The 26,514-nt window shown below is 40.4% G+C and overlaps 1 protein-coding gene across 4 annotated transcripts in view; it reads left to right on the plus strand.

The window, feature by feature from the left end:
* crtc3 (CREB regulated transcription coactivator 3) overlaps positions 1–24,336 on the plus strand; it is a 146,144-nt gene extending 121,808 nt beyond the window's left edge. For all 4 annotated transcript variants that reach the window (XM_049602966.1, XM_049602973.1, XM_049602982.1 and 1 more), the window contains 3 exons: positions 1,682–1,765; positions 2,391–2,595; positions 23,388–24,336. In XM_049602966.1, coding sequence (XP_049458923.1) covers positions 1,682–1,765; positions 2,391–2,595; positions 23,388–23,593 — 495 coding nt within the window. In that variant the 3' untranslated portion in view covers positions 23,594–24,336. The remainder of the gene's footprint in view (positions 1–1,681; positions 1,766–2,390; positions 2,596–23,387) is intronic.
* The last annotated feature ends 2,178 nt before the right edge of the window (positions 24,337–26,514 follow it).

A 26,514-nucleotide genomic window follows, 5' to 3' on the forward strand; every position in this document is an offset into this window, starting at 1 on the left:
GAAGCTAAATAAATCGCTGTTATAATTAAGTTAAATAAAGCACTGTCATAATAAAGTACTATTGCATTAACGTTACATGAAACACTGTTATGATACATTAAAATATGAAAATACAATCACCCAACCCTAATTTACATCACACATATTACAGTTAATCTGAGAAACACAAAAACTTGCAGACCATTGCTTTCCTTCCAGATTTCACAGCGTTGTTATAACAGAATCAGAATTTCCTTTATTGAGTGCGTTTACATGGACAGGTTAATTCCCTTTTCATGAAAGTTCATTCCTATTAAAAGTGATCTTGTAAACACCTAATTCGGAATGAAAATGGCCAATGCAATTGAAAATTCAATCCAATGTAAGGGGCTGGAATATTCCGTTTCTATTTCCGAATGAAAGAATTTCTCGCACTTCTATACGCGGTCCATGTACTTTGCGGCCATTCGTTATTCGTTTTGAAGTAGGTAAACAAAAAACGGGAAACGATCCTATTTTCCTTTTTCGTTTTGAAGTAGGTAAACAAAAAACGGGAAACGATCCTATTTTCCTTTTTCATTTTGATGTAGGTAACCAAAAATTACGGTCGTATTTTATTTCCCAACTTGTGGTTAATAAACGCATAATAGAAAATCAGATAAAGACTCGTTTTTCGTTTTTCGATTTTCAATTTCCAAACGAGAAACGGGAGACGACTCTTTTCCCGTTTTTTGTTTACCTACATCAAAACGAAAAAGGAAAATAGGATCGTTTCCCGTTTTTTGTTTACCTGCTTCAAAACGAATAACGAAAGGCTGCAAAGTACATGGACCATACACTGCGCATGCTCGTTTCCTTGCCCTTCTGGCACGATGACGTATATAGCGCGCATAGCAACGGGCTGAGATAGAGCAGTCGGACTCATTGCACTCACCGGTTTCCATTTGCCACAGCACGGTCTTCTATCTCCCTTCTTCGACCTTCTACCTCCCTTCTCCTCAAAAGACGAAGCATTAGCAGAACAAGGTTGTTGTCATGCTGCTGCTTCAAGAATATAAGCAAAACAAGCCCGAAAAAGGCACTAAGAACGGCGTCGTCAAGCATGTTGTTATCCAGAACGAGGACTACAGTGTTTTCTTCCGATAAACATAAACACACTACAGCTGCCCCGCCCCCTATCCAATCAGAAACCTTCCCTGCCCCAAACCTTGCGCAGACCCAAATAAAGGCGATTAAACTGATCTCCCGTGTAAACTGTCATTCGGAATGAATATTTCCCATGTAAACTACCTGGAAAAACTTTAATTCCGAATGATTTCATTCAGATTTATTTCATTCTGAATGAGAAGCCATCATGTAACCGCACCCATTGTCATTCTCACAGATGTCACAATGAAATTGGTTGGCAGTCTATCCTCAGTGCATTCAAAAAGATGAGGTCTAAGAATAAATAAATATACACATATACTCATACACCTGCACACCCCCACACACACACAGACATCACGAGTAGACCTATAGACCACCATAAGACATAAAAACAAATTACCATACACGTGCACACACACCCACACACAGTCCATTGCACATGTTCCCATAACCCCTAATAATGGGTATCCAAAGTGCTAAGTGTGGGGGTTAAGTGTTTAAAAGTCTCATTGCCCATGGGTAAAAAGTGCTCTTTTCTTCCCTTCCCTTACAGCATAACAACCTCGCGACACTCTTCAGCGACCCCTTCATGGAGCCACAGTACTCCAATCGTCAGACCAAGACACACCCGTATCAGGTAAACGACAGTAAACACAACAACAAGTACAAAGAAGTGTGTCCTCAATCAGCATTCATCTCTGAAGAGACATTTCCACCAGTAAATGATGGCTAACAGATGCAGGATTTGTAATGGGAAAACATTTGAAAATAAACATGATGGAAAAATCAGTGCTGCAGATTAAACCTTGACAGGATGATTAAAAATCTTGATCCAAAGCACAATTTACTTTTTACGCAGTTGTAAAACCTATAACACAAAATTTAAAGCAACAGCATTTCTTCAGCCAAAGAATTATGAGGAGGACAGTTTTACAGTCTCCTTGTCATCACTTCATCACTCCTCTTATGTTTTGGCCTTGCAAGGTTAGTTTATGAGCAGAATGGATCCAAATCTTAGAAATGGATTTTAATGAACTTTAGCCAACACGACAACTAGTAGAGTTTTTGTCAGACGACAGAGCTGAGCAGAATCTGTCATTGCCATCAGTTGTAGTGTTAATACAGTTTTCTATTTACTGTGGATGTAATGAGAAAAGACTTGAAGACATCACAGAGAATTGGTGCCAATGTGGACTCGACAACTCCCTGACTCTTTGCATTTCCTTTTATTTGCCATTTTCTCACTGCCATCTGCTATCTAGTTGGACCAGTTCACTCTGTTGGAAAACACAATTAGCTCCACAGCAGGGGGTTCTTGCTTCGACCCTTCCTCTGCTTCCTCCTTGCTCTACTACTCCCAGGCTGCCCTCTCAGGGCTGGGTGGCAGCCTGCAGGACCCAGTGCACACAAGGTCCAACATGCTGTACTCCAACTGCAGCGGAGGACTGCCCAACATCATACTCACTGGTAAGTCTTGATAGGTGGGTTGTTTCGGTGTCCCTTATAGGCTATCATAGACACAGGCTGTACTCAGCCCCTCTTTACCCAGCTGTTGATCTCTGGTTGATCTCTGTTTGTTTAGCGTGAGACACGAGAAGACCACTGCTGCGAGACTGAGCTCTGCATCAGAGACTGCAAACTGTATAAAACTAACTACTGTGAAACTTTAATTAAAAGCCTAGTCCCAATTAAACGCCCTGTCTCTTTTGCTATCCTTGTGTGGCTACACATTTTGACAAATAAAGGCCTGTCTCAGTTAGATGCCTGGTCTAGTTGCCAAGCAGTTTAATAGAAGTTCTTTGGATGTATAAAACCAGGTTCAATTTAATTTTATTTATAAAGCCCAATATCACAAATCACAATTTGCCTTAGAGGGCTTTACAGCATACAACATCCCACTGTCCTTTGGACACTCACAGCGGATAAGGAAAAACTCCCCCCAAAAAAAACCTTGAACGGGAAAAAATAAATGGTAGAAACCTCAGGAAGAGTAACTGAGGAGGGATCCCTCTTCCAGGACAGACAGACATGCAATAGATGTCGTACAGAACAGATCAACATAATAAATTTACAGTATTCCATATGACAAATTGAGATATAAAGAGAGACAGAGACAGAGGGAGACCGGGAGAGATGCAGGACAGACAGTAATGACAGTAGCTTACAACAACATTAATTTAAGTAATAATATTATAATAATAACTACGGCTATTGTGGTTCCAATATGTTGTAAGTATATGTTAATATATGATAGCATATTTATGTGACAATAATAATCATATGTGTATAATAACAGTAGAAGTATGACTAATAATAACAGCCGTAGGCTGCATCAGGTCCCCCTGCAGACTAGGCCTATGTCAGCTTAACTAGGGGCTGATCCAAAACAAGCCTGAGCCAGCCCTAACTATAAGCTTTATCAAAAAGGAAAGTCTTAAGTCTAGTCTTAAATGTGGAGACGGTGTCTGCCTCTCGGACCAAAACCCGGAAGATGATTCCACAGAAGATGTGCTTGATAGCTGAGGGCTCTGGCTCCTGTTCTACTTTTGGAGACTTTAGGAACCACGAGTAGCCCTGCTTCCTCAGAGAGCAGTGTTCTGGTGGGATAATAGGGCACTATGAGCTCTCTAAGATATGACGGAGCCTGACCATTTAGAGCTTTGTAAGTTAGGAGAAGAATTTTAATCCTATGGGCCCGAACGACGCAAAGTGCGTCACACCTGTTCTTCTTTATGGATTTTCTCCGCAACCGTTAATCATAGCGAGAAGTCACTCATATCACGTGAAACAGCGGAACCACAGCTTTCCGACAAGACCAGTCGTCCAGTGTTTTCACAAGGGAAAAAAATGATTAAGTTACACTAAAATTACGTATAACAAAGCTTTCATACAGCTTTGCACACACATTACTCTTGGATGGATTACTCACAAATGCAGGGTCGCACAAAAATGCCACGCATATCACATGAAAGCGCAGGACCGGAGTTTTCCGATGACACACACAAACACATCATTGTGCTGTCATCCCATCACAATATAAATACAGATCAATTGTCTACAAAATAAAAACCTGATGAATTTCTTTACAATCCATTATACAGATCTTGTTATCAATCACTTCATATAGTGAGGAATATTTTATCTTACCACGTCTTAGGCTTGTGTGTGTTTCTCCCTGTCTATCCACATTTGTAGTCCAGCTTTCAGGATGCAAATATCTCCATATTGTCCAATATATAGTTGACACTCCATCAAAGTATTACTGCAATTTGCCTTTTGTTCCAATGATTGAAGCACTCATAAGAAGACCAGCGCACCCAGACAACTGTAGCCTAATTATGCATGTGTGACGTAACCTCAGGTCACGTTTGAGGCAGGTCTGTTCAGGTCAGGTCAAAGAGCAGCACGGAGCATGGAGAAGTAAGTCAAGATCCCGTCAAAAAGAAAACGTCCAGAACATTTTTTTACTGCAAACAAAGTGGCAAATATTATCTTAGAGGACATCATTGCACTGGGTTAACTATTTTCCTATTCTCTTAGATGTAAATATTGCATGTTTCTTTCAAATAAAACACATTTTGGACTTGTGAATGAGTCAAAGGAATTTCTTGCAATAATGAAAAAATACTGGCAATTATGTTCGCCTGGCACAAACCACATGTTGTGGACAACTGTGAAGTGACAGAATGTCCCACCATCATGGTTCTTATATTGCCAGATTCCAGAGTCTTCCCTCTTCATATATGACAGACAAGCTAAAACAGGAGAAATGTAATCTTGTTTCTTAGTTCCTGTCAGTACACGTGCCGCCACATTCTGGAATAGCTGGAGAGTTTTCAAAGACTTATTAGAGCTACCTGATAATGGGGAATTACAGTAATCCAGCCTAGAGGTTACAAAAGAGTGGACCGATTTTTCTGCATGTTTTTGGGACAGGATAGGCCTAATTTTTGCAATGTTACACAGATAAAAAGACAAATCTTGATCAAATATTACTCTGAGGTTTTTTAGGGTAGTGCTAGAGGCCAGAGCAATACCATCCAGAGAAACTATATCATCAGATAAGTTTCTGAGTTGTTTGGGGCCGAGATCAATAACTTCAGTTTTGTCTGGATATAACATAAGGAAATTGGAGCTCATCCAGGATTTTATGTCTACCCACTTGACCTAACATTAGTTCGCTGTCAAGATCGTACATACAGATGATAAATGTTTAAACTTGTCAGTATGGACATGCTACACATCGTTAGCTTGGTTAGATTCTCCACAACTCAATAGTTCAGTTAATTTTACTGAAACCATGAGCAACACAGAAGACTGTATTTCCTTCAGATTTACTGCCATTACGAAAAAACAAGTGGTGACTCCTTTCCTCTAAAGCTGTCATAAAGCCAGAATATAGCCCCTTTTCCACCAACATTTCCAGGAACTTTTATTTCCAGGAATTTATTTACCTGGGTAAAAGAATTCCTGGTAATCTGTGTGGTGTGCGTTTCCACCGCACCTCAAAGTTCTGGAAAATGTGTTGTGTGTGTGTGTGCTGATAAGTAGGCCTTATGGGCAGCTCAAGCTGCCAGCATAATCCTCAAATTCTCTTCTCCTAATTTTAAAGCTTATTATAACAGGCTGTATAGAATCCAATTGTTGGTCATGATGGGCCCGATGCTAAAAGTCGGATACATTCAGTAAATGTACGACCACAGTTGTTGACAAAGTTTCTGGACGCCATTCCTTGCTCTCCTCAGCCACCAGAGTTCAAAATTACCGGCACGCCACCCTCATAGAAATGGACTGTCCCAAATACTAATCATAAGACACATCACAGGTACGTAGGCAAAATGTACCCTCTACCAAGAGACCACATGACCACAACAAAGGCATACAGCCCAACGCAGCTGCTACATCAAAAGGAGGTGGAAAATGGAAGCCTTACTTCAAAAGGGGGTGGGTATGTTGATGCCAACCAATAGCAACGGACCAAACATCTTAAGACATTAAAAACTCACGTTTTAACACAGCATTTTCTGTCGTCTTAAGAGGTACAAATTTGACATCTTAAGACGAACGTCTAATTAGTAAATGGTGTCAGAAACTGACAGGATGTCTGCGTCACCGCAACGCTGAGAGTTCAGCGTAGTGTAAACAAAGGGGGTGCAGGGCTCAACAATAACGATTGCCCAATTGCCCGGGGCAAGTAAAACTCAAGGTCGGGCGTGTAAACTAACAACTCACTTTCCCAATCGGGCAAGTTGCTAAAAATAGTAAAAGTTAATAACTAATTGATAAAATAAATGTATTTTAAAACGCGCTCCTTCGGCTCTGATGCAGCGGTCTCTCTGCCTGAACTCACAGGCACACGCTGTGTAACAATGTCCTGCCCACAGCCCCCATTGATTGGTTACATGGCACGAGTGAAGCCAATTAACACTGAAGCCTCTCGACATGCTACACTGTGCATGTCCAAAGGCACAGAGCAGCACAGCATATGAGAGGAGAGGAGAGGAGAGGGCTCTGTCTTACCTCTTTATAAACTAAAGTCATATTATTTTGCACAACGGATGCTTCATATAATAACATAACAATATACTATTTATGGGGTTATGTCATCGTGTCATTTCTGTCTCTACATGGTCACGCGTTAACAATTCTCCTCTGCTCTCTGTATTGCGCACGGCAGAGTTCTGCCCACACACAGGTGAGCACGCTGGAGCGGCTTGGGCCGCATTTTCCTGACCAAACCTGACCACGAGCCCGGTGCAGTTTGTCAGCTGACAAAGTTATTGTTATGGAAAGTGTGTAAATAACCATCAACAGACTGCTGTTATGCACAGACAAACACGCTGCTCCCACAGCAGCGCAGCACGGCACTCTTGGTGTTGAGCTTGTGTTGCGTTCAGGCGTTGTCACGTAAATAACAACTTCCAGCATGTAAATAGGTCACAGCACAAAACGGCAGCATGTCAAGTGACTTTTTACTTTTAATATATTCAATAAAATTGTATTTTCCTAAATCTTGAGACACCTCATATGTAAGCTAGACAGACATTTCACCTGCTCATTACTGTGCACACATGTACTGTATGTACTGAAAAAGAGCCCTTCTGGTGCCAGTAGATACATAGAAACCTCCCAGCAGGCTGTGCTTTGCAAGCATACAAAAAAGTTTCACTCATGAAAATTATTTTTCATGCGTAGCACACGCATGAAAACTAATTTTCACATGTGTGAAACTTTTTTGTTTCACCTCCGCTGCTACAACTCCATCCTAAGGGAAACACTGCTGTGTGCATTTTGTGCAACAGGTGGATGTGGTAGTCTACTGGTAGAGTAGGGAGAGAGCTAAGTAGCATTGGAGTAGAGCAGGGCAGAGAGATGGAAGCAAAATATATTAAACCCGGTGTTAACACAGCAGAACTGGAGAGAGGGGTGAAAAATAAATAGAGGTGGGCATGGCTCAAGTAGGGCGCAAAATTATAGACGGAGAACGATTGACAAAGATTGCCGCTGATCAATCTTTGTTATGTGATAGCCGCTTAAATTAAACAGTTTTTATAGGGCAAATAAAAACTGACTTTGGGCAAGTAGATCTCTGACCAACTTGCCTGACTGGGCAAGTGACAAAAAAAACCTTAGCGTTGAACCCTGGGGTGTTTTGAAAACACTTAGCCTGTCCCTCCCGCCGCAGGAAATAATGGATTAATCCTGGAAAGCTATTGATGTAGCACTTTTTTCCTTATGAAAGTAACACGGCGATTATTCGACCAATGAGAATTTGGTCGGATGAGAGCATATCGACCAAATAATCGACCAGTCGACCAGAAGACTACAGCCCTACGGCGTTCTATGTAAAACTTGTGTTTCTCTTCTATAATACACATTCTACATCTCGGAGGCGACGTCTTTCCACATACGGGCTTCCTTCGCCTTTCAAACGGGGCAGAGCTCCATGGGAAACAGTAGGAGAGACACAGCCCAAGGGGGAACCGGGATCTGATACAACACTGGAGGGAGAAGCAGGTCAGTGGAGCTGTGCACCGGACGAAAAAACAAGCGCGTAACACCGAATGCGCGCCCTTACGGCATTGCTTTGGGTTGTGTGCACGCAAATGATGCTACATCTGGGGGTTGTCAATGAAAGCTAATACTGATAGAGGCACTACCTTAGCAGTGCTCTGCTCTATTTGTGTCCATCCTGTCTCTTGATTATTTTTTATCCATGCCACTATTGGAGTTAATAGTGCAGCCCAATAATAATATTAAAGATTCTGCAGGCCCAGACCTCCCTTATCTTTGGGTAAGAGAAGTTTTATCCTAGGTCTTTTTTTTCTGCCAGATGAATTTAGAGATTAGATTATTTAGCATATCAAAGGTGGAAATGGGCACTCTTATAGGTAGAGACTGAAATAGAAAAAGAAGTCTAGGTAACAGGTTCATTTCACCATCTCAACTCTCTGGAATAGCGAGAGGGAAAGGATCTCCCATTGTTTTATGTCCTTTTTAGTTTTTTAATTAACTTATTGTAGTTAGCATTAATAATTTTGTAGGCCGAGGTGTGAGAATAACCCCCTAATACCTAAATCCTTGTCCAGACCACCAAAATGATACATTTTCATGTAATTGCATGGGCCAGACCCCGGATTTCATCATGGCCTCTGATTTGTTTTCATTAACTTCATACCCTGAGACTGAGATGTTATTGCGAAGGCATTTTTTTTAAATCAAGAGCAAAATACCATCTGCAAAAAGTGCTATCTTATGGATAGACTCATAAGACTGTCTTCCATCCTCCAGCCCTTGAGTATGTACAGTTTGGCGTATAGCTTCCGCTAAAGCTTCAATACTAAGGGAAAAGAGGATGGGCGAGAGCGAGTTCCCCTGTCTCACGCCCCTTTTCATCCTGAAAAGTTTAGAGCAGTGAGCATTTAATCTAACTTTTGACCTGGGATCTCCTATAGACCAGGTCAACTCAGGCAACAAATTCTTCTCCAAACCTCATTTCAATTAATGTCTGCTCCAAGAATAACCCATCAACTTTATCAAATGCTGTCTCGGCATCTAGGCTGAGATGCACTTAAGGCCATTTATCTCTTACCGCTAGCCACTGCAAGTTCAGAGCTCTTCTTATGTTATTTGTCCCTTGACGTCCCACTATAAACCCTGTTTGATCTGGCTTTATTAATTACTTTATATTCTTTTGAATTTTATTAGCTAGGATTGAAGTTAGAATTTTTTATTACACGGCTCTATTAAATGCTGTATTCTGATTGGTCAGTAGCTGCATTCTGCGGTCTGATATTACTGTGTAATGACCGCTGCTAGTAGCAACGGTCATTACACACAGTTGCTATGTAGCCCAGCCTTGCTAGGGATGCTGCCCTGCAACACTGCAGCTGTTAAACAACTTCCGAGGGAAAAAACAAACAGAAGTGGCTGATTTTAACGGATGCCGCTGAAGAAAAAGAATACCTACGGACTTTCTCTGCCAAAAACAACCTCGGTTCAGTCCACTAAGCCTGGGTGAGTACAAAACTTTCACCAAAAGTTGTCGAATCCGGTCGGTTTTAATGCACTTCGCAGAGGCAGACAACATTATTTAACTGATAATTAGCCGTGTAATAAGTGGGATAATGTATAATGAGCCTCCTCCGCTGTGCGTCGGGGTTCTATTCCCCTGTCGGGAGTTATTTTCCCAGTATTCACCGGCTCATTATACATTATCCCTTACATAGCCTATTCTACACACAAAAGTCTTAATGGGCGATAACTAGTACATCGTAAGGGATCCTTTCCTTCCTTATGCAGAACTGTGGTAATAGATTCCAACCACGATTTTGGGGGTTCCCCTGATTTTAATATGTAGTTATACTTTGCATAATATGGGGGTATGTTCGTTCACGGAGACTTTTTAATATTTCCCTGGAAACCTATCCACTCCTGGCAATTTATTGTTTTTCAATTAAGCAATGGTTTCTTTTATTTCATCCTCTGTGATAGGTTCTAAGAGTTCAGTTGCTTCATCCTGTGACAATTAAAAAAAAAAAATCCTTAATTTTTTCTTCCTTAGAGTCGTGTTCATGACCCTTATACAACTGTTGGTAATATTTTGCAAAAGCATGTGCTATTTTCTTTGGATTTGTCTCAACTAGATTAGTTTCAGGGTGTCTGATCTTAGGAACTGAACAGTTAGACTGGACTTCCCCGAGCTGAAATGCCAGCAGCCTGCTTATTTCCATTTTCACAGTATTTTCTATTAATATACCTGAGAGCTCCCTCTGCCTTGTATGTTAGTTCCCCATCCAGTTGCGGTTTAACTTCCTTTAACTTTTTAAATGTGTCCTCTTTTCTATGTTGTTTATATTCCCTATCCAGTCTTTTTATTTCAATTTCCAATTCTTGTTTTTTGGCAGTCCTTTGTTTCTTTATTCTAGATCCTATAGAAATTATCTTTCCTCTCATCGTGACTTTGCCTGCATTCCATATCACCACAAGAGAAACATTTCAATCATCATTTATGGCAAAGTACTCCACTGGATTTCTTTGTATCTTTTGTTTAATGTGATCATCTGTAAATAATGAGACATTGAGCCTCCATAGCCTAAATGATCATCTAATCCTAAATCAGTTTTCATAGTGAGTGGACCAAGGTCTGAAATAGTAATTGGTTTACGTCTTTTTTTGACATGCAAGAGAAGTCTAAGCTTCAGTAGCTTCTATGTACTTGTAACATAAATGTGAAGTCTCTCCACTAGACCCAGCTCTTTCATCATACCTAATAAGTCTCTGACATTTTAGACTGTGGTTTTATTAATACAGGTAGTCAGTCTAATTTGGTGTTTAATATAATATTTAATATATATATATATATACATATATATATATTTAATGGCTATCTTTATTTGGGGCATATACATTTAAAATAGTTATCTTTATGTCCCCACTTGTTCCGATCACCATAACATATTGGCCTTAATCATCTTGAAAAACACTCTCATTGTTATAGTACACAGATTTACTAAAAAAGGATGGCAACCCCTCTTTTGTTCTTCTCCCTGTATGATGCACCATAGACCTGGTCGACCCATTCTCTTTTTAGTTTTAAATGTTCAGTCTCTGATATGTGTGTTTCCAGAACAGGAGCGAGAGCTACAGAGTGTTTCAATTTATTTAGTTGCCCAAGACTTTTTGTTTTGTTTTTGTTTGTTTTTTTTTTGATTGGGTTGTTAAAACCTCTTATGTCATAACTAATGAATTTCAAATAAGCCATAACTTCTGTATAATTTGTGGATATATCTCTCCCTGCTTTAGTAAATGTGCCTAAAACAAAAGCTTAAACTGAATAACAACAATAACAAACAATAAACTTTTGTCCATAACATAAGTCAGAGAAAACATAAAAACAATATGAAAAACAAGGAACCGAGCTTCCACATCTCCTGTCAGACCCAGTAATTGAACTGTAACAGTGCCTAACCCCTGTTGGTATTGGGACAGAGGGTTGTGACCTACCCCCTCTGTGGAAAAAAAATGCACTCAGTGCATATATGACCAGAGGGGTATTCCAGGTAGGAGGTTCAACAAACTCTGAGTCTAACCCTGAACTCCGAGTTGATTTACCCTGAGATGGGAAACTCTGAGTTACCGGTTCCAGAACAGCTGATTTGAGTTAGTTCAGTCAACTCTGAGTATGTTCACTCTGAGTTAAGCCGACAATAAAAAGCCATCATCAATGGAGCGCCGACTCCACGATTCACCATGGCAACAGATAAATAAAAGACAGCGCCTCCATTTTAATCCAGTGGATGTAGAGATATTAATGCATGTGTAGCAGACAGTGCACGTTTATCTTTAAAAGAAGAGCCAGAGTCAGAGCGAGGAAAGTGTAAATAAGTTAACCATAAAGTTAATAAGAAAGTTTTATTCAGCGTTGTCCGTTTATCCATCATTTATCAGACTTACATAATTCTTAAAGAAGATAAAGTGGTGGAATCTGACTGTAGATACATTACATTATATTAATAATATATAATAATATATTTGTTCAGATTTAATCTGATGGGGAAAAACACAGGAGGCAGCAACTGAAAAATAGGAAGATTTAAAACATATAGGCTATAGATCAAAGACATAAAGACATGACTGTAAACTCACAGTGTGACCCAGTAATAATATGTTTGGTGATTTGCACTTGAAAAGACGTTGAGGTTAAAATACAATAGATTTTAGAATGTCTATTTATATCTTGACTCAACAGCATTCAGTGACTTTATTTCAGCTACAAATGTAGTAAATTTAAAGACACTGAAATGCTGCACCATTGCTCACTCAGAAATATTAACATATAATCCCCAATATTAGGCTATAGGAATTATGTTCCATCAGTGCGACCAATGACATCAGTGATAGAGATCATTAGTCATTGATAATACGTGTCTAAAGCTTCATACCGATTTTTAAAATTTAAATAATTAGACCTACACATTATATGCAATAAACATTTCGGAGCTGCTCTAACAGACTGACAGTCTGATCCTTGTACACAGTGTTATAAAAAATAATAAATATAAAAAGGACAGAGGTTTGATTCTGAGCTGAGGGTGAATTCTCGCTGTGGAATATTTGAAAGTAAAGACAAAAACGGATGTCCAAAGAAATGATTGATGTGCATAAATTCAGTAACAAGACAGTCCTGAGTAACAAACTAATATCCAGCAGGATTTAGACTGTGGCAGACGGTAAATCTCCGCTAATTAATGCGCTTCGATACAAGCTTTGACACAGACTGAATGAATTAGGAAATGAAACAGCGTGTAAGAGGGAGGAGACAGAGAAAAACTCAGGGTTTATTGAAGAAAACCTGTCAGCGAGCAGGTTATGTTCACAGTCTGTTACCATGGTGACTGACTCAGAGTTTTAGTTACTTCTCTTTCTGGAATGGATAACTCAGAGTTTCCCTCATCTCAGGGTTAACTTACTCTGAGTTTTCACATAACCCGCTTTCTGGAATACCCCCCAGTAGTACACTAATATGTAAAAAAGGTCTAAGTGAGTTTATTCCACTCATACAAAGTTTGATCAAACTCTGTGTCCAAACTTAACATTTAACTTGTGTGAATACATGACAACTTAATGTGCAGATTTGTTCATACAAGTAACGTAATACTGTGTAGCTAGTATATCGTTAGCGTTCAGTATTCTAACGATCCACTCCGTCCTCGTTGTGATTGTTTGTTTATTTTTGGGAGTCGCGCTGACAGCACATCGGACGAAACGTCAAGTGACGTCACGCGCTCATCAAGCAGCGCAAGCTGGTTCGGAGTTCACCTTGGCTGCATCCCAAGTCTCTTAATTGTATACTGCTAACTCCTACCTCCTGACTTGAACCGGAAGTCGTTCGAGTTCCGCCATCTTTAAGGCCGTCTCATGTCTCTTATTCCTGCCAGTAAGGAGTTAGCATTAGGAGTTAGGAGGGATCTGTTAGGTGCGATGAGTAAGGTAACACGAGAGGTTCCTAACAGAAAGTCTTTTTCAGCTTGAGGCCCTGACGTATAAATACCCGCCCCCTACATCTGGCTCATTTGAATGAGATGGCGGAGAAATAGCGCAAGTGTGCCCTTTACATGCATTCCTTGCAATGAAACATTGTAATTCACATGCCTACGTGACTACAAAGAGTAACGTTAATGATATTTCGTGCAAGACCGTCATGTTGTAATGAAGTTGATTTCATTCACAACCTGTTGCGTTATTCAGCGGACTGTCGGTGATGTGTGGCTGTTAAATGTGCAGCTGCTCATGTCCAGAACCGCACGTGTTGATATAACACCACGCACGCACGCACACACACACACACACACACACACACACACACACACACACACATTTGCCCATAATTAATTGTCCTGCATGTCATGTGAGTGGAATAATGTTTAATAGCCTGTAGGTAATATTAATTATTAATATTAATATTAATTAATATTATTACTTTCATTAATGCTGTTGTAAGCTACTGTCATTACCGTCTGTCCTGCATCTCTGTCTGTCTCTGTCTCTCTGTCTCTCTTTCTGTCTCATTGTGTCATACGGATTACTGTTAATATATCATGTTGATCTGTTCTGTACGACATCTATTGCACGTCCTCTTCTGTCTGAAGAGGGATCCCTCCTCAGGTGCTCTTCCTGAGGTTTCTACCGTTTTTTTCCCCGTTTTTTTTTTTGCGGAGTTTTTCTTTATCCGCTGTGAGGGTCCTAAGGACAGAGGGATGTCGTTTGCTGTAAAGCCCTGTGAGGCAAATTGTGATTTGTGATATTGGGCTTTATAAATAAAATTGAATTGATTGAGGTAGACTGACAGGTCTGATATGTCTTATTCACTCAGCAGCTGACTTGTTGAATGATGGCGAGTGGATTTAATAATAGTGATAATAATGATGATGATAATAATAATAATGATAATGATGCTCATCACAGTGACAGCGGCAGGGCTACAGACCGTTCTTTAATTGAGCTCTTTGACTTGCCTGCCTTTGATCAGCGAATATATTGTGACTTGGGATGTACGCCAAACGCTTGCTCCGTTATGCAGCAGATCCAGCTGTCGCGCTGTCACCAGAATAGGATGTCGCTTTACGTGACTCTTCAGAGTAAGGCCGTCTCATGTCTCTTAATCAGCAATCCTTGCTCCTCACTCCTAACTCCTGACTCCTTGCATGTTTTCCTAAGTGGGAGGGACTAAACAGTTAGATAAGGTGGCTAGATAAGGTGGTTAGCAGTAATTTTAAGAGACTTGGGATGCAGCCTTTGTCGGCAGGAGACACAGAAGAAGTGTCCGGTGTCCGCTATAGCTCCGCATCCCACAGATCAGTTCCGAATCAAGTCGGGATAGTGTAGTCCCTCGCGCCTGCTTCCTTCAGCAGACTTGGCTCCTGGCTCTTCTCACCGGATCCAGTCTACTAAACCGGCAGATCAGCTGTCAAACTCTGGGGATGATCGCTGCCACAGATTGACTGACTGACTGACTGACTGACTGACGGACTGATTGACAGAGCAGACACGTGCCATTTCCATTGTGACTCCGTGAGTCACAATGGACTCCGTGAGTCACAATCATATTAGTGTGTTGCTGTAAGAGGATTTTTTTGTTGACTTGTGGGGACATTGTTTTTTTCTCTTCTATCCTGGAACATTGAAGAGTTTTTTTTTTTTTTCAAGTGTGGGAAAGACACTGAAAGTGATTTCTGGACTTTTATAATTTCTTGTTTAATATACAGTACAGGCCAAAAGTTTGGACACACCTTCTCATTCAATGCGTTTTCTTTATTTTCATGACTATTTACATTGTAGATTCTCACTGAAGGCATCAAAACTATGAATGAACACATGTGGAGTTATGTACTTAACAAAAAGGTGAAATAACTGAAAACATGTTTTATATTCTAGTTTCTTCAAAATAGCCACCCTTTGCTCTGATTACTGCTTTGCACACTCTTGGCATTCTCTCCATGAGCTTCAAGAGGTAGTCACCTGAAATGGTTTCCACTTCACAGGTGTGCCTTATCAGGGTTAATTAGTGGAATTTCTTGCTTTATCAATGGGGTTGGGACCATCAGTTGTGTTGTGCAGAAGTCAGGTTAATACACAGCCGACAGCCCTATTGGACAACTGTTAAAATTCATATTATGGCAAGAACCAATCAGCTAACTAAAGAAAAACGAGTGGCCATCATTACTTTAAGAAATGAAGGTCAGTCAGTCCGGAAAATTGCAAAAACTTTAAATGTGTCCCCAAGTGGAGTCGCAAAAACCATCAAGCGCTACAACGAAACTGGCACACATGAGGACCAACCCAAGAAAGGAAGACCAAGAGTCACCTCTGCTTCTGAGGATAAGTTCATCCGAGTCACCAGCCTCAGAAATCGCAAGTTAACAGCAGCTCAGATCAGAGACCAGATGAATGCCACACAGAGTTCTAGCAGCAGACCCATCTCTAGAACAACTGTTAAGAGGAGACTGCGCGAATCAGGCCTTCATGGTCAAATAGCTGCTAGGAAACCACTGCTAAGGAGAGGCAACAAGCAGAAGAGATTTGTTTGGGCCAAGAAACACAAGGAATGGACATTAGACCAGTGGAAATCTGTGCTTTGGTCTGATGAGTCCAAATTTGAGATCTTTGGTTCCAACCGCCGTGTCTTTGTGAGACGCAGAAAAGGTGAACGGATGGATTCCACACGCCTGGTTCCCACTGTGAAGCATGGAGGAGGAGGTGTGATGGTGTGGGGGTGTTTTGCTGGTGACACTGTTGGGGATTTATTCAGGACCTGAACCCAATCGAGATGGTTTGGGGTGAGCTGGACCGCAGAGTGAAGGCAAAGGGGCCAACAAGTGTTAAACACCTCTGGGAACTCCTTCAAGACTGTTGGAAAACCATTTCAGGTGACTACCTCTTGAAGCTCATCGAGAGAATGCCAAGAGTGTGCAAAGCAGTAATCAGAGCAAAGGGTGGCTATTTTGAAGAAACTAGAATATAAAACATGTTTTCAGTTATTTCACCTTTTTTTGTTAAGTACATAACTCCACATGTGTTCATTCATAGTTTTGATGCCTTCAGTGAGAATCTACAATGTAAATAGTCATGAAAATAAAGAAAACGCATTGAATGAGAAGGTGTGTCCAAACTTTTGGCCTGTACTGTATATTTCCTGTGATTTAAAAAGCAAACATGCTGGGTCTCATTCTTCTTGTTTTTGAGTGGTTGTTAAGTTTTATGCTTAATCATCCTTTGTGTGGGTTTTGAAGTGAGAGAAAACATGTGACTTGACTCAAAAAAACAACTTTTTGTCAGGCAAAACCTGACTGGCACCCCAGAAAAAAATAGAAGAAAAATAATAAAATAAAATAAATAAATAAAAAAATAAATAAAGTCTCTCTGACTAAAGGAAATAAAACCGTCACAGTATGTACAGAGGAACAGACATCCCTACAACTGTTAGTTGTAATGAGCTTCTAAGCTAACTTAATCCTTCCAGTTGTTTTCATCTTTCTCTTGTAGAAGAGCCTTGAGATCTGATGCTGGCAGTGCCATGACCCTCTTTCTCTTTGTGCTGTTCTTCCATCCTTCCTTTAACTGCTCCTCCTGGTTAATTCTAACTTGGTGGATATTTGGTGGCTTCTCCATCCAACCACCAGAGATTACTCTTTTTTTTCTTCAGTTCACAAGTCTTATTCCCGTATCGATTATTTTTTGTTGGATGCCAAACTATTATCAACTGTTGAATCTGTCACATATCACCCCATTGTAGTCTCAGACCATTCAATTTTGTCCATGGATCTCAAGATCGGGGAATATAATACTGGTGTGCGTCGTTGGCGTTTCGACCCTACACTTTTAGCTGATAAGCAGTTCACCAACTATATACAGAATCAAATTACTCATTTTATTAATGAAAATGATACCAAGTTAACGACTCTATTCTTTGGGAATCCTTTAAGGCTGTGATTAGAGGCCACATTATGTCTTTTGTCTCTGGTAAGAGGAAGAGGGAGAACACGAGACTGAAAGATATAGAACAAGACCTTGTTGCCCAAGAAAATGCATTTAAAATTAATCCTAATGATGTTACACTTGAGTCTATCACCAAATTGAAATATGAATATAATACTATTCTTTCACATAGAGTTGAGGCACTGCTCGCTAAAACACAACAAAAATACTTTGAGCTAGGTGATAAGCCACACAGGCTGCTTGCGAGGCAGCTACACCACTCACAAGCCACTCACACCATCCATAAAATAAGAGACAGACAAGGCAAACTCATTTCAGACCCGGCTGAGATAAACAAATGTTTTGCTCAGTTTTATGAGGAACTCTACCAGGCTAAAAGTACAGATTCAGACCCCGAAATTATGAATCAATTCCTGGCCAATAGTCTATTGCCCACATTAGATGTGAATGCAGCAAATGCAATGGATGCGGAGGTAACGCTTGAAGAAATCAAAACAGCTATAGCTCAGTTTCCTAACAATAAAGCTCCTGGCCCCGACGGGTTCGTTATTGAATTCTATAAAACATTCCTACTAAGCCTCGCTCCATTGCTTCTGCGCATGTTTAAACATTCAAAGCAAGCTTCAGTGCTACCTCACTCGCTCTACCAGGCCAACATAGTTTTAATTTTGAAAAAGGACAGAGATCCTCTAGATATGGCTTCCTATCGCCCAATATCTCTCCTTCCGATGGAAATGAAAATATTGAGCAAGGTGATGGCTAGCAGATTGATTAGGTATATGACTGATTTGATCCACCCTGACCAATCCGGCTTTGTTCCGGGACGACACATATTTTTCAATTTACGCCGCCTCTTTAATATTATGTACTACAAGCATAAGGAAGAGTCAGTGGTCATTGCATTGGACGCCGGATGTCTTGTCTACCAGAGTTCTTCTGTCTAAAGATTGTAGTCATTCTGTAGGGATTGCTCTTTGTAGTATTTTAGCATCTAATAAATATAGTTGTCACTTCTTTTCTGTTTTGCTTGACGGAGCTTTGTTTCTATGCTGCTATCTCATCCATGACGTCACTGGAAGTCCATGGAACGTGTTCTGATATTACATTTGAACCAACACAATTCAACAACTATCCTGGGGCCCAATGCTCTCTTTACAACTATTATAAAAATGAGCCCAAATTTCTGTTGTTGTGGTCATTGTTAACTTTAACTTTCGTAAGATACTCTGAGTCCTCCTGACTGTGCTCATTATGTGCTGCAGTTGTAATCCTGATATGCCACACAAAGCACAGAAAACAAAACTTCTGCATTGACGAGGTTCCTGCAGATCCTTGAAGTCTTCAAAGGCATTGAAATAGTCTATCTAAAAAAAAAGGCCTTAATTGGTATTAACATGTCTTAAACAAATCTTCCAGAGTCTTAAAAATGATCAGACATGGGAAGTAGGATTTTTTTTTCCTTAAATAATTTACTAAATGCATCTTGCTCTAACATCATGTAAATCAGAATAGTGAAACCAAAAATCATCATATTTGGTTCTGCTCAAAGCAGAGGATCCACTATTTGTTCACTAGCTGTTACTGTACCCTGGATGACACGGAGAGCTGCAAATTTAAATAACATTACAGCATGGCTGAAACCTGTAGTAGGCATTGTTTACAAAGCTAAGTGTGTTTTATGATTGATTGACTCATTGCTTTATTTTGAACATATAAACAGTTAAAAATAGAAAACAAAAAAAGAACCCAACAACAAAACGGAAGACAAGACAAAAAGAAAAACAAAAGGAAACCGAATGGCTTAGATCTGTCAGTACCGTTTACATGTTCAAAAAGGAGTAGGAAGAAGTAAAACTTAAATGAAGGGCTGTCAAGTGATTAAAATAATTAATCTAATTAATAACATGATCTGTGATTAATTATTCTAAATTAATTGCATACATCAATTTTTGCTGTGAAAGAAGTTAAAGGGATAGTGCACCCAAAAATGAAAATTCAGCCATTATCTCAAACAAATCTGGCTCACCCATTTGCCGACGGAGGCCCTGGTGAAGTTTTGAAGTCCTCACATCCCTTGCAGAAATCGGCGGGGGGAGCGGCTAGCACACCTAATGGCTGACAGCGCCCCAGACTAACATCCAAGAACACAAAATTGAAGCCACAAAATATCTCCAACAAGCTCATCCGTAGTGATCCAAGTGTCCTGAAGCCCCGACATAAAAAGTTTTTTTTGAAAAACGTCATGTGAACTGTTTTTAGCCTCACTGTAGCCTGTAGCTCTGACTGCTTCTCTGTGCTCCGCGCTCACGTGTGCAAGCTCAGGGTGATCGGTGATGCACGGTCTCTGAAGAGCAGCAGTCTTGTCAGTACTGATGTCCAGATTCTCAAGTGCAGGCATCGCCAATTCCCAGTCCAAGCAGCAAAGACTTTCCTCATCCGTTGGCATTGCTTTGCATTTGAAACAACTACACCACCAGGTTTCCAGTGCTCAACTCCGGTATTCTGCGGCTGGCTGAGGGTTAGTGGTTCCGCGTCCGTATACTCGGGCTCAAACAAATCTGGCTCAACCAAGAAATGCTGTTCCTCCTCAATTTCAAAGTCTTCAGACATGTTGGGCTGTCCTTTGCTAAAAGACCGCAGTGCAAATTATCGGGTCCATGTCATTGGTTCGACATCGCATTAGTCCGACTGTCCGCGGTGCTGAACGGCTCGCGGCGGGCGTATGGTGCCCCGCGACCGGCTTGAGGCGGAGCAGGCTCACGGCTTATGTGTTTGTCACTTTCTTTTTCATTTGAACCCACACCATGATCTTTTCCTGACCCTAACCAAGTGGTTTTTGTGCCTAAACCTAACCAGACCTTAACCACAGGGCATCATGATGATTTTGGAATGGACTTCCGAACAATGAGTTTAATATGGTCGGAACAATGGGATGTCGAACCAATGGGCTGTCGAACCAATGGGCAGTTCCCAAATTATCATTTAGCTACTGTGGTTACTGTTGTCTCCCCCTGCGGTGCACGTGTCACGTGATGTAAACACGGGTAAGCAAAGTTCATGCTTTCGCTGGTCTCGCGCAAGCGCGCACACGTGAGCGCGGAGCACAGAGAAGCAGTCAGAGCTACGGGCTACAGTGAGGCTAAAAACAGAGTTCCTATGACGTTTTTCGAAACAACTTTTTATGTCGGGGCTTCAGGACGCTTGGATCACTACAGATGAGCATGTTGGAGATACTTTGTGGCATCAATCTTGTGTTCTTGGACGTTAGTCTGGGGTGCCATCAGACATTAGGTGTGCTAGCCGCTCCCCCCGCCAATCTCCGCAAGGGATGTGAGGACTCTAAAACTTCACCAGGGCCCCGTTGGCATATGGGTGACTAGATAATGGCTGAATTTTCATTTTTGAGTGCACTATCCCTTTAAGAAAATCAATATAAATTAATTTTGGCAGATGTGTTGTAGTAAAGCTGCTGGATTTTGGACACAATTGCCCCTTTGTCCTCTACCACAAAAACTGGTCCGCAGTCCATTGCAGTCTGTTTTGCAATGAAATTAGTGGGTCACAGGTAGACTTACTCAGTTTGCATCTGAACGCCTGGTTGAGTGTGGCTTGACAAGGCTGGCTGCTAGTGCTAGCATCAGAGGCTGTGCTTGGACCTCCAGGTTCGCTGCTGAATGCTTTGCGTTGAGGTGATATTTCAGGCTTGAAGTACTTCGATGGTATGGAAATTCCTTACTGCAGAAATTGTAGAGAACGGTGCTCCTATCAACAGTCCCATCTGGGCGTATTTTAAATGTAAATGTTCCATTCATGGGGCCAAACAGCGTTGTCTTGTTTGCCTCCATCATGTGACAAAGGCACTGTGGCCTTCAAAGACACAGCAGGTCAAAGGGCACCATGGAACACAGTTAATTAGCGTTAATTTTTTTTTTATAGTGTTTTTTCTGTGATTAATTAATCAAAATTAACATGTTATTTTGACAGCCCTAGTTTTATGCAAAAGGTTTTTCAAACTCAGCTTGATGGGAAACAAGGCAGTGAAATGCCACATGCAGAGTGAGAAACACAAAACTGCCAAAAAAAAACAACTCAGTTCTGTTCTACTCTCATCTCTGCCACGCGAAAAAGAAGTCATATTTTGTGTCACAATAAACATTTGGACAAAATTTTCCCTAACCGTACATAATTAATGTCTGTTTATGTTTTGATTTTCTATTTTCTATTTTGGGTATTGTACACTGGTCCTAAATTTCATTCCTTGTGGCATTAAAACACTCAAAAAGCCTTAAATCTGGGGCATTGGTGCCTTCGTGGATAGAGCAGGCGCCCCATGTGCAAGGCTGTTGCCGCAGCGGCCCGGGTTTGACTCCAGCCTGTTGCCATTTCCTGCATGTCACTCCCCCTCTCTCGCCCCCTCTCACACTTGTCTGTCCTGTCAATTATAGGCTAAAAAATGCCCCCAAAAATATTTTTTTAAAAAGCCTTAAATCTAACCCTGATAGAAGTCTATAATGTTTTGTTTTGTTTTGTTTTGTTTGTTTGGTTTTTTGTCAACGAAAATAAATGAGATTTTAGTAAAACTGACTTAAATGCTGTCTTGTCATCATCTTGTCTTAGTCATAGGAAAAGGGCTGGTTGAGGAACATATTTAGTTGTAGGTTTCGCCAACAATTGGGCAGGGAGACGTGAATTCAGTGGGTGTATTAAGTCTTGTTCGTGAAAACAGCTGCTGCTAAAAAACAGGACTGATGAGTACTGAGACTGAACCATTCTGTCAATGCGCCGTCAAACATAAACAACCAGACACTAGAGACACTTTTTATTAATATATACTTTCAATTCAACATATTGTACCACAGTAGCCAGAACTATAATTATAATATTATTACTTTCATTAATGTTGTTGTAAGCTACTGTCACTACCATCTGCCCTGCATATATCTCTCTCTCTCTCTCTCTCTCTCTCTCTCTCTGTGTCTCATTGTGTCATACGGATTACTGTTAATTTATTGTGCTGATCTGTTCTGTACGACATCTATTGCACGTCTGTCTGTCCTGGAAGAGGGATCCCTCCTCAGTTGCTCTTCCTGAGGTTTCTACCATTTTTTCCCCCCGTTAAAGGATTTTTTGGGGGGAGTTTTTCCTTATCGGCTGTGAGGGTCCTAAGGACAGGGATGTCGTATGCTGTAAAGCCCTGTGAGGCAAATTGTGATTTGTGATATTGGCCTTTATAAATAAAATTGATTGATTGATTGACTAAGAAGTTTTAATATCCAGTTTATGGCTCTGATTAGAAAGAGACAAGGGAAAATTGCTGTAGTCCAGTTTGCAGGGTTTTTTTGCAATAAAAGCATAGTCTTCAGGTGTTCACACAGAGTATTGGCAGGAGTGTGTTGTCATGTTAGTGATGGTTTCCTGAGCCTCAAATCAAAGAGAAGCGTTTGCAAAGCTGCTTGTTTTCTGGGGATCAGGAAGAGTATGTGGGCATTTCTCACAGGAGGGAAGTAAACATGTCTTAATGACTTGTCTCTGTACCAGACATGTCTTCATGAAGACTTTTCTCTATGCTGGCTCGGGCTCCAGCTTTGTTTTATATTTGGGTCTAACCAAATCCAGTCTGAAAGGATGGAGAATGACAGGTGTATTTAAAAGAATTGTCATTATTAAAAGGGAGGGCAGTGAGACTGTCAGCTCCAGCAAGAGGAGAGGTTTTGCAGACTGGAGGAAACATTCACCCACCATCATCTGTTTCTCTCTCTCAGATGACTCCAACCCCAGTCTCTCAAAGGACATCAGCAGTGCACTCACCACAGTGCCTGAATGTTTTGACTCAGAAGGAGGCTTCCCGTTGGAGGACGAGCTGCGCATCGAGCCCCTCAGCCTGGACGGTCTGAGCATGCTCAGTGATCCTGACATGGTGCTGCCCGACCCATCTGTGGAGGATACTTTCCGCAGTGACAGACTCTGAACTTAAAGAGAATTACAGCTCCCAAGAAATAGAACACACACACACACACACACACACACACACACACACACACACACACACAGACAGACTTGCATGTATATGTGTGTATAATGTACAAATCTAAATATGCATGCAAACAATCTATAGGGCCACTGTGCATGCATCCACTACCACTAAGATTCATTGAATGTGAAAGACACCAAGTACACGGTCATGCACACACACTTTTAAGGAGGAGACTTGTGAACAAACACTGTTTACACCAGCTTCATGCAAAGTTACCTTCTCACATGTTCCAGCTCCTAATTCTTAGACATTAGCTTATATGAGGTGGATCAATACAGTATGGGGTTTAAAATCAGCTCTGGGAACAGAAAGCGCTCCAGCTCCACCAGCCCCGCCCCCAAAACAAAAAGACTCACATCAACACATGAGACCAATCCAGCAAGGAGCCAAAGCCCTCCCGCTTCCCTCTCTCTCATCACCAGCTCACAGCCCCCCTGAAGACATGGCAACCTCATCACCATGGTTACACACCATAGCAACTCCATTGCCATTTTGAAGAGCAGCGGGAATGCCAACACACACACACTTTACTTTTCTTCCCGCTCCAGTTAATGAGACAATGGGTGCAGTGACCGTCCACAGCTGGAGTAGTGACAAGTGTCACTGGTTCAGCATCTGGCAGCCCAGTTTTCTTCAGGTGAAGTAAAAACCAGCTGTGTTGTGACTACTTCAGGCCCTAGAACAATTATGGTAAAAATGAAAACTAGGGAGATTAGAGCTTTAGTTTGAAATGTATTTCTTTACATGAAATTATTAGTATCAGATTATTTTTTGAATATTTGCCACAGATCTATAAATTTATAGGTACATATATATCAAACTAACTATTCAAACTAGAAACAAAAAGGGTAAACTGCTTACAAAAATTAGATTTTCATTAGTAAATTTTACTTAAGATTTATGACTTTCTAATTAAGAGGTAGAATTTGGTTGGATATTCCAACGGCTGTGTCAGCTGTGATTTCCTCTGGCAGAACTTTGACAACACTGGGACGGCGTCAAAATCCATTTTAAAAAAAGGAACTTCACATTTTTTGAGTTGTTTTTTGGAAATACTTTTATGTACATCTATTGCATATGTTTTATTTTACATTTTGTACTGACCTATAATGGCGCTTTTACTGTATTTTAAATCTTGTTGTAAATAAGGGCATGCACTGTGCATATACATATACATATATACATATATACATATATATATATACATATACATATATACATATATATATATATATATATATACATATATATATATATATATATATATATATATATATATATGTATATATATATATATATATATATATACCCCAACCCCCTGAACAGTCAAAGTGATTCATTCCGAGAGCAGGCTATAATCATGTGGACATTGGATATCATGTAACATTGCACTTAACCTCTTTTGCACTAATTGGTTCACATTGTGTAGATTTATCTTTTAATACCAGGTGAGAATGTTATAGTTTTTCCATTTTTACTTGATAACCCAAAGAAGTTGAATGAAGCCATTAGTAAGTAAAGTGAGACGTTATATGACTAAATATGTCTCATCATTGCACATACGCACATTTGAAAACACCAGCAACAGGTGTTTAATTTTAATTTTGTTATGATGTGAGAAAATTGAATTTCAATATTCTAGGCTTTGATTACATGGTCTAAAGTAATGTTTTTGAAAAGTGCTCATATTTACAGTGGACTGTATAATAACTAGGCCAGTTAGAATGTTGAGTGCCCCCTGCTGTCTGTTTTAATAAAGTCAGAGCTTTTTTTTAATGTTTCTGTTAAAGATTCTAGAGCAAATGTCTTTGCTCCTCAAGCTATGCAACTTTTTTTTTTCAATGAAACAGGTTGTTGAACACCTGTTGAACAGGTGCAGCTTGTACATCAGGCAGTGAAGCATGGCTTGCAGGTTCATTTTATGTGCACAATGTGGGGGGATCAAATTTGCTAGAACTCCCAATATTACATGTGTCCAGTGTCCACAGTGTGTGTTGAGTGTCTGCTCCTGCAGGATGTGAATCTAACTAATCAGCAGTCAGAGGACAAAAGCATCTGTAGGGAGTGATTTAAAGTATGTTTGCCACATGATGGACAGCAGACGCTTTGCACTGTTTTATTTTTTTACTAAAAAAAAGAGACTCGGTGTGTTTATTTGTCAAATACAAAATGAGGAGGGGTGTTGGGGAGGTTGATTTCTAAGAGTTTATATTCACTTTCAGCTATAATAAATTGTGCTCTCTTGTTAGGTTTCTGAGACAGTGGGTGAGCGATGGAGCCACTTTGCAGTTTAATTATCCTTGTTTATAATGTTTGTCTGTCCCAGCCCATTTCCTGCTGTCTCAACGCTGCCTTCTACTGCCTTAATTTGACTTTTTATATTTCAGCAGTAACCTGTATCCACTAGTAATCCTCCTGTTAGCTTTAGCTCTGTTTGGTACAAACTGCCTATTGTCCTTTTCTGTCTACCGGTGTCATTGCTTCTTTCCCTGTTTTTTGTTTCTTACTTTTTTAGTTGCATATTAAAAATGTACAGTTCTGTTATTTAAAGAATGTTCTGGTCCACTAATGTTACTTTTTTTTGTAATGTCATTTGAGTTTGTTTTTCTTCAAGATATAAATGTTATTGGTTTGTAATGTATGTTATAGTGCTTATCTTTCTGATTTAATATAAACAATAAAACTCTATACAACGTATCAAAGGTTGTGCGGTCTAAAAACTGTCAGAGGATGTGATTGTTGATCCTGCCAGTAGATGGCAGTATTGTGATGCAGTCCAGATGTACACACAAACCAAACAGCCCTGTGTTGATAACATAAGAATATGTTGTTTAGTGGGCTTTCCACACCCTCTC

Source organism: Epinephelus fuscoguttatus, linkage group LG2, assembly GCF_011397635.1.
Source record: "Epinephelus fuscoguttatus linkage group LG2, E.fuscoguttatus.final_Chr_v1".
Taxonomy (NCBI): Eukaryota; Metazoa; Chordata; class Actinopteri; order Perciformes; family Serranidae; genus Epinephelus; species Epinephelus fuscoguttatus.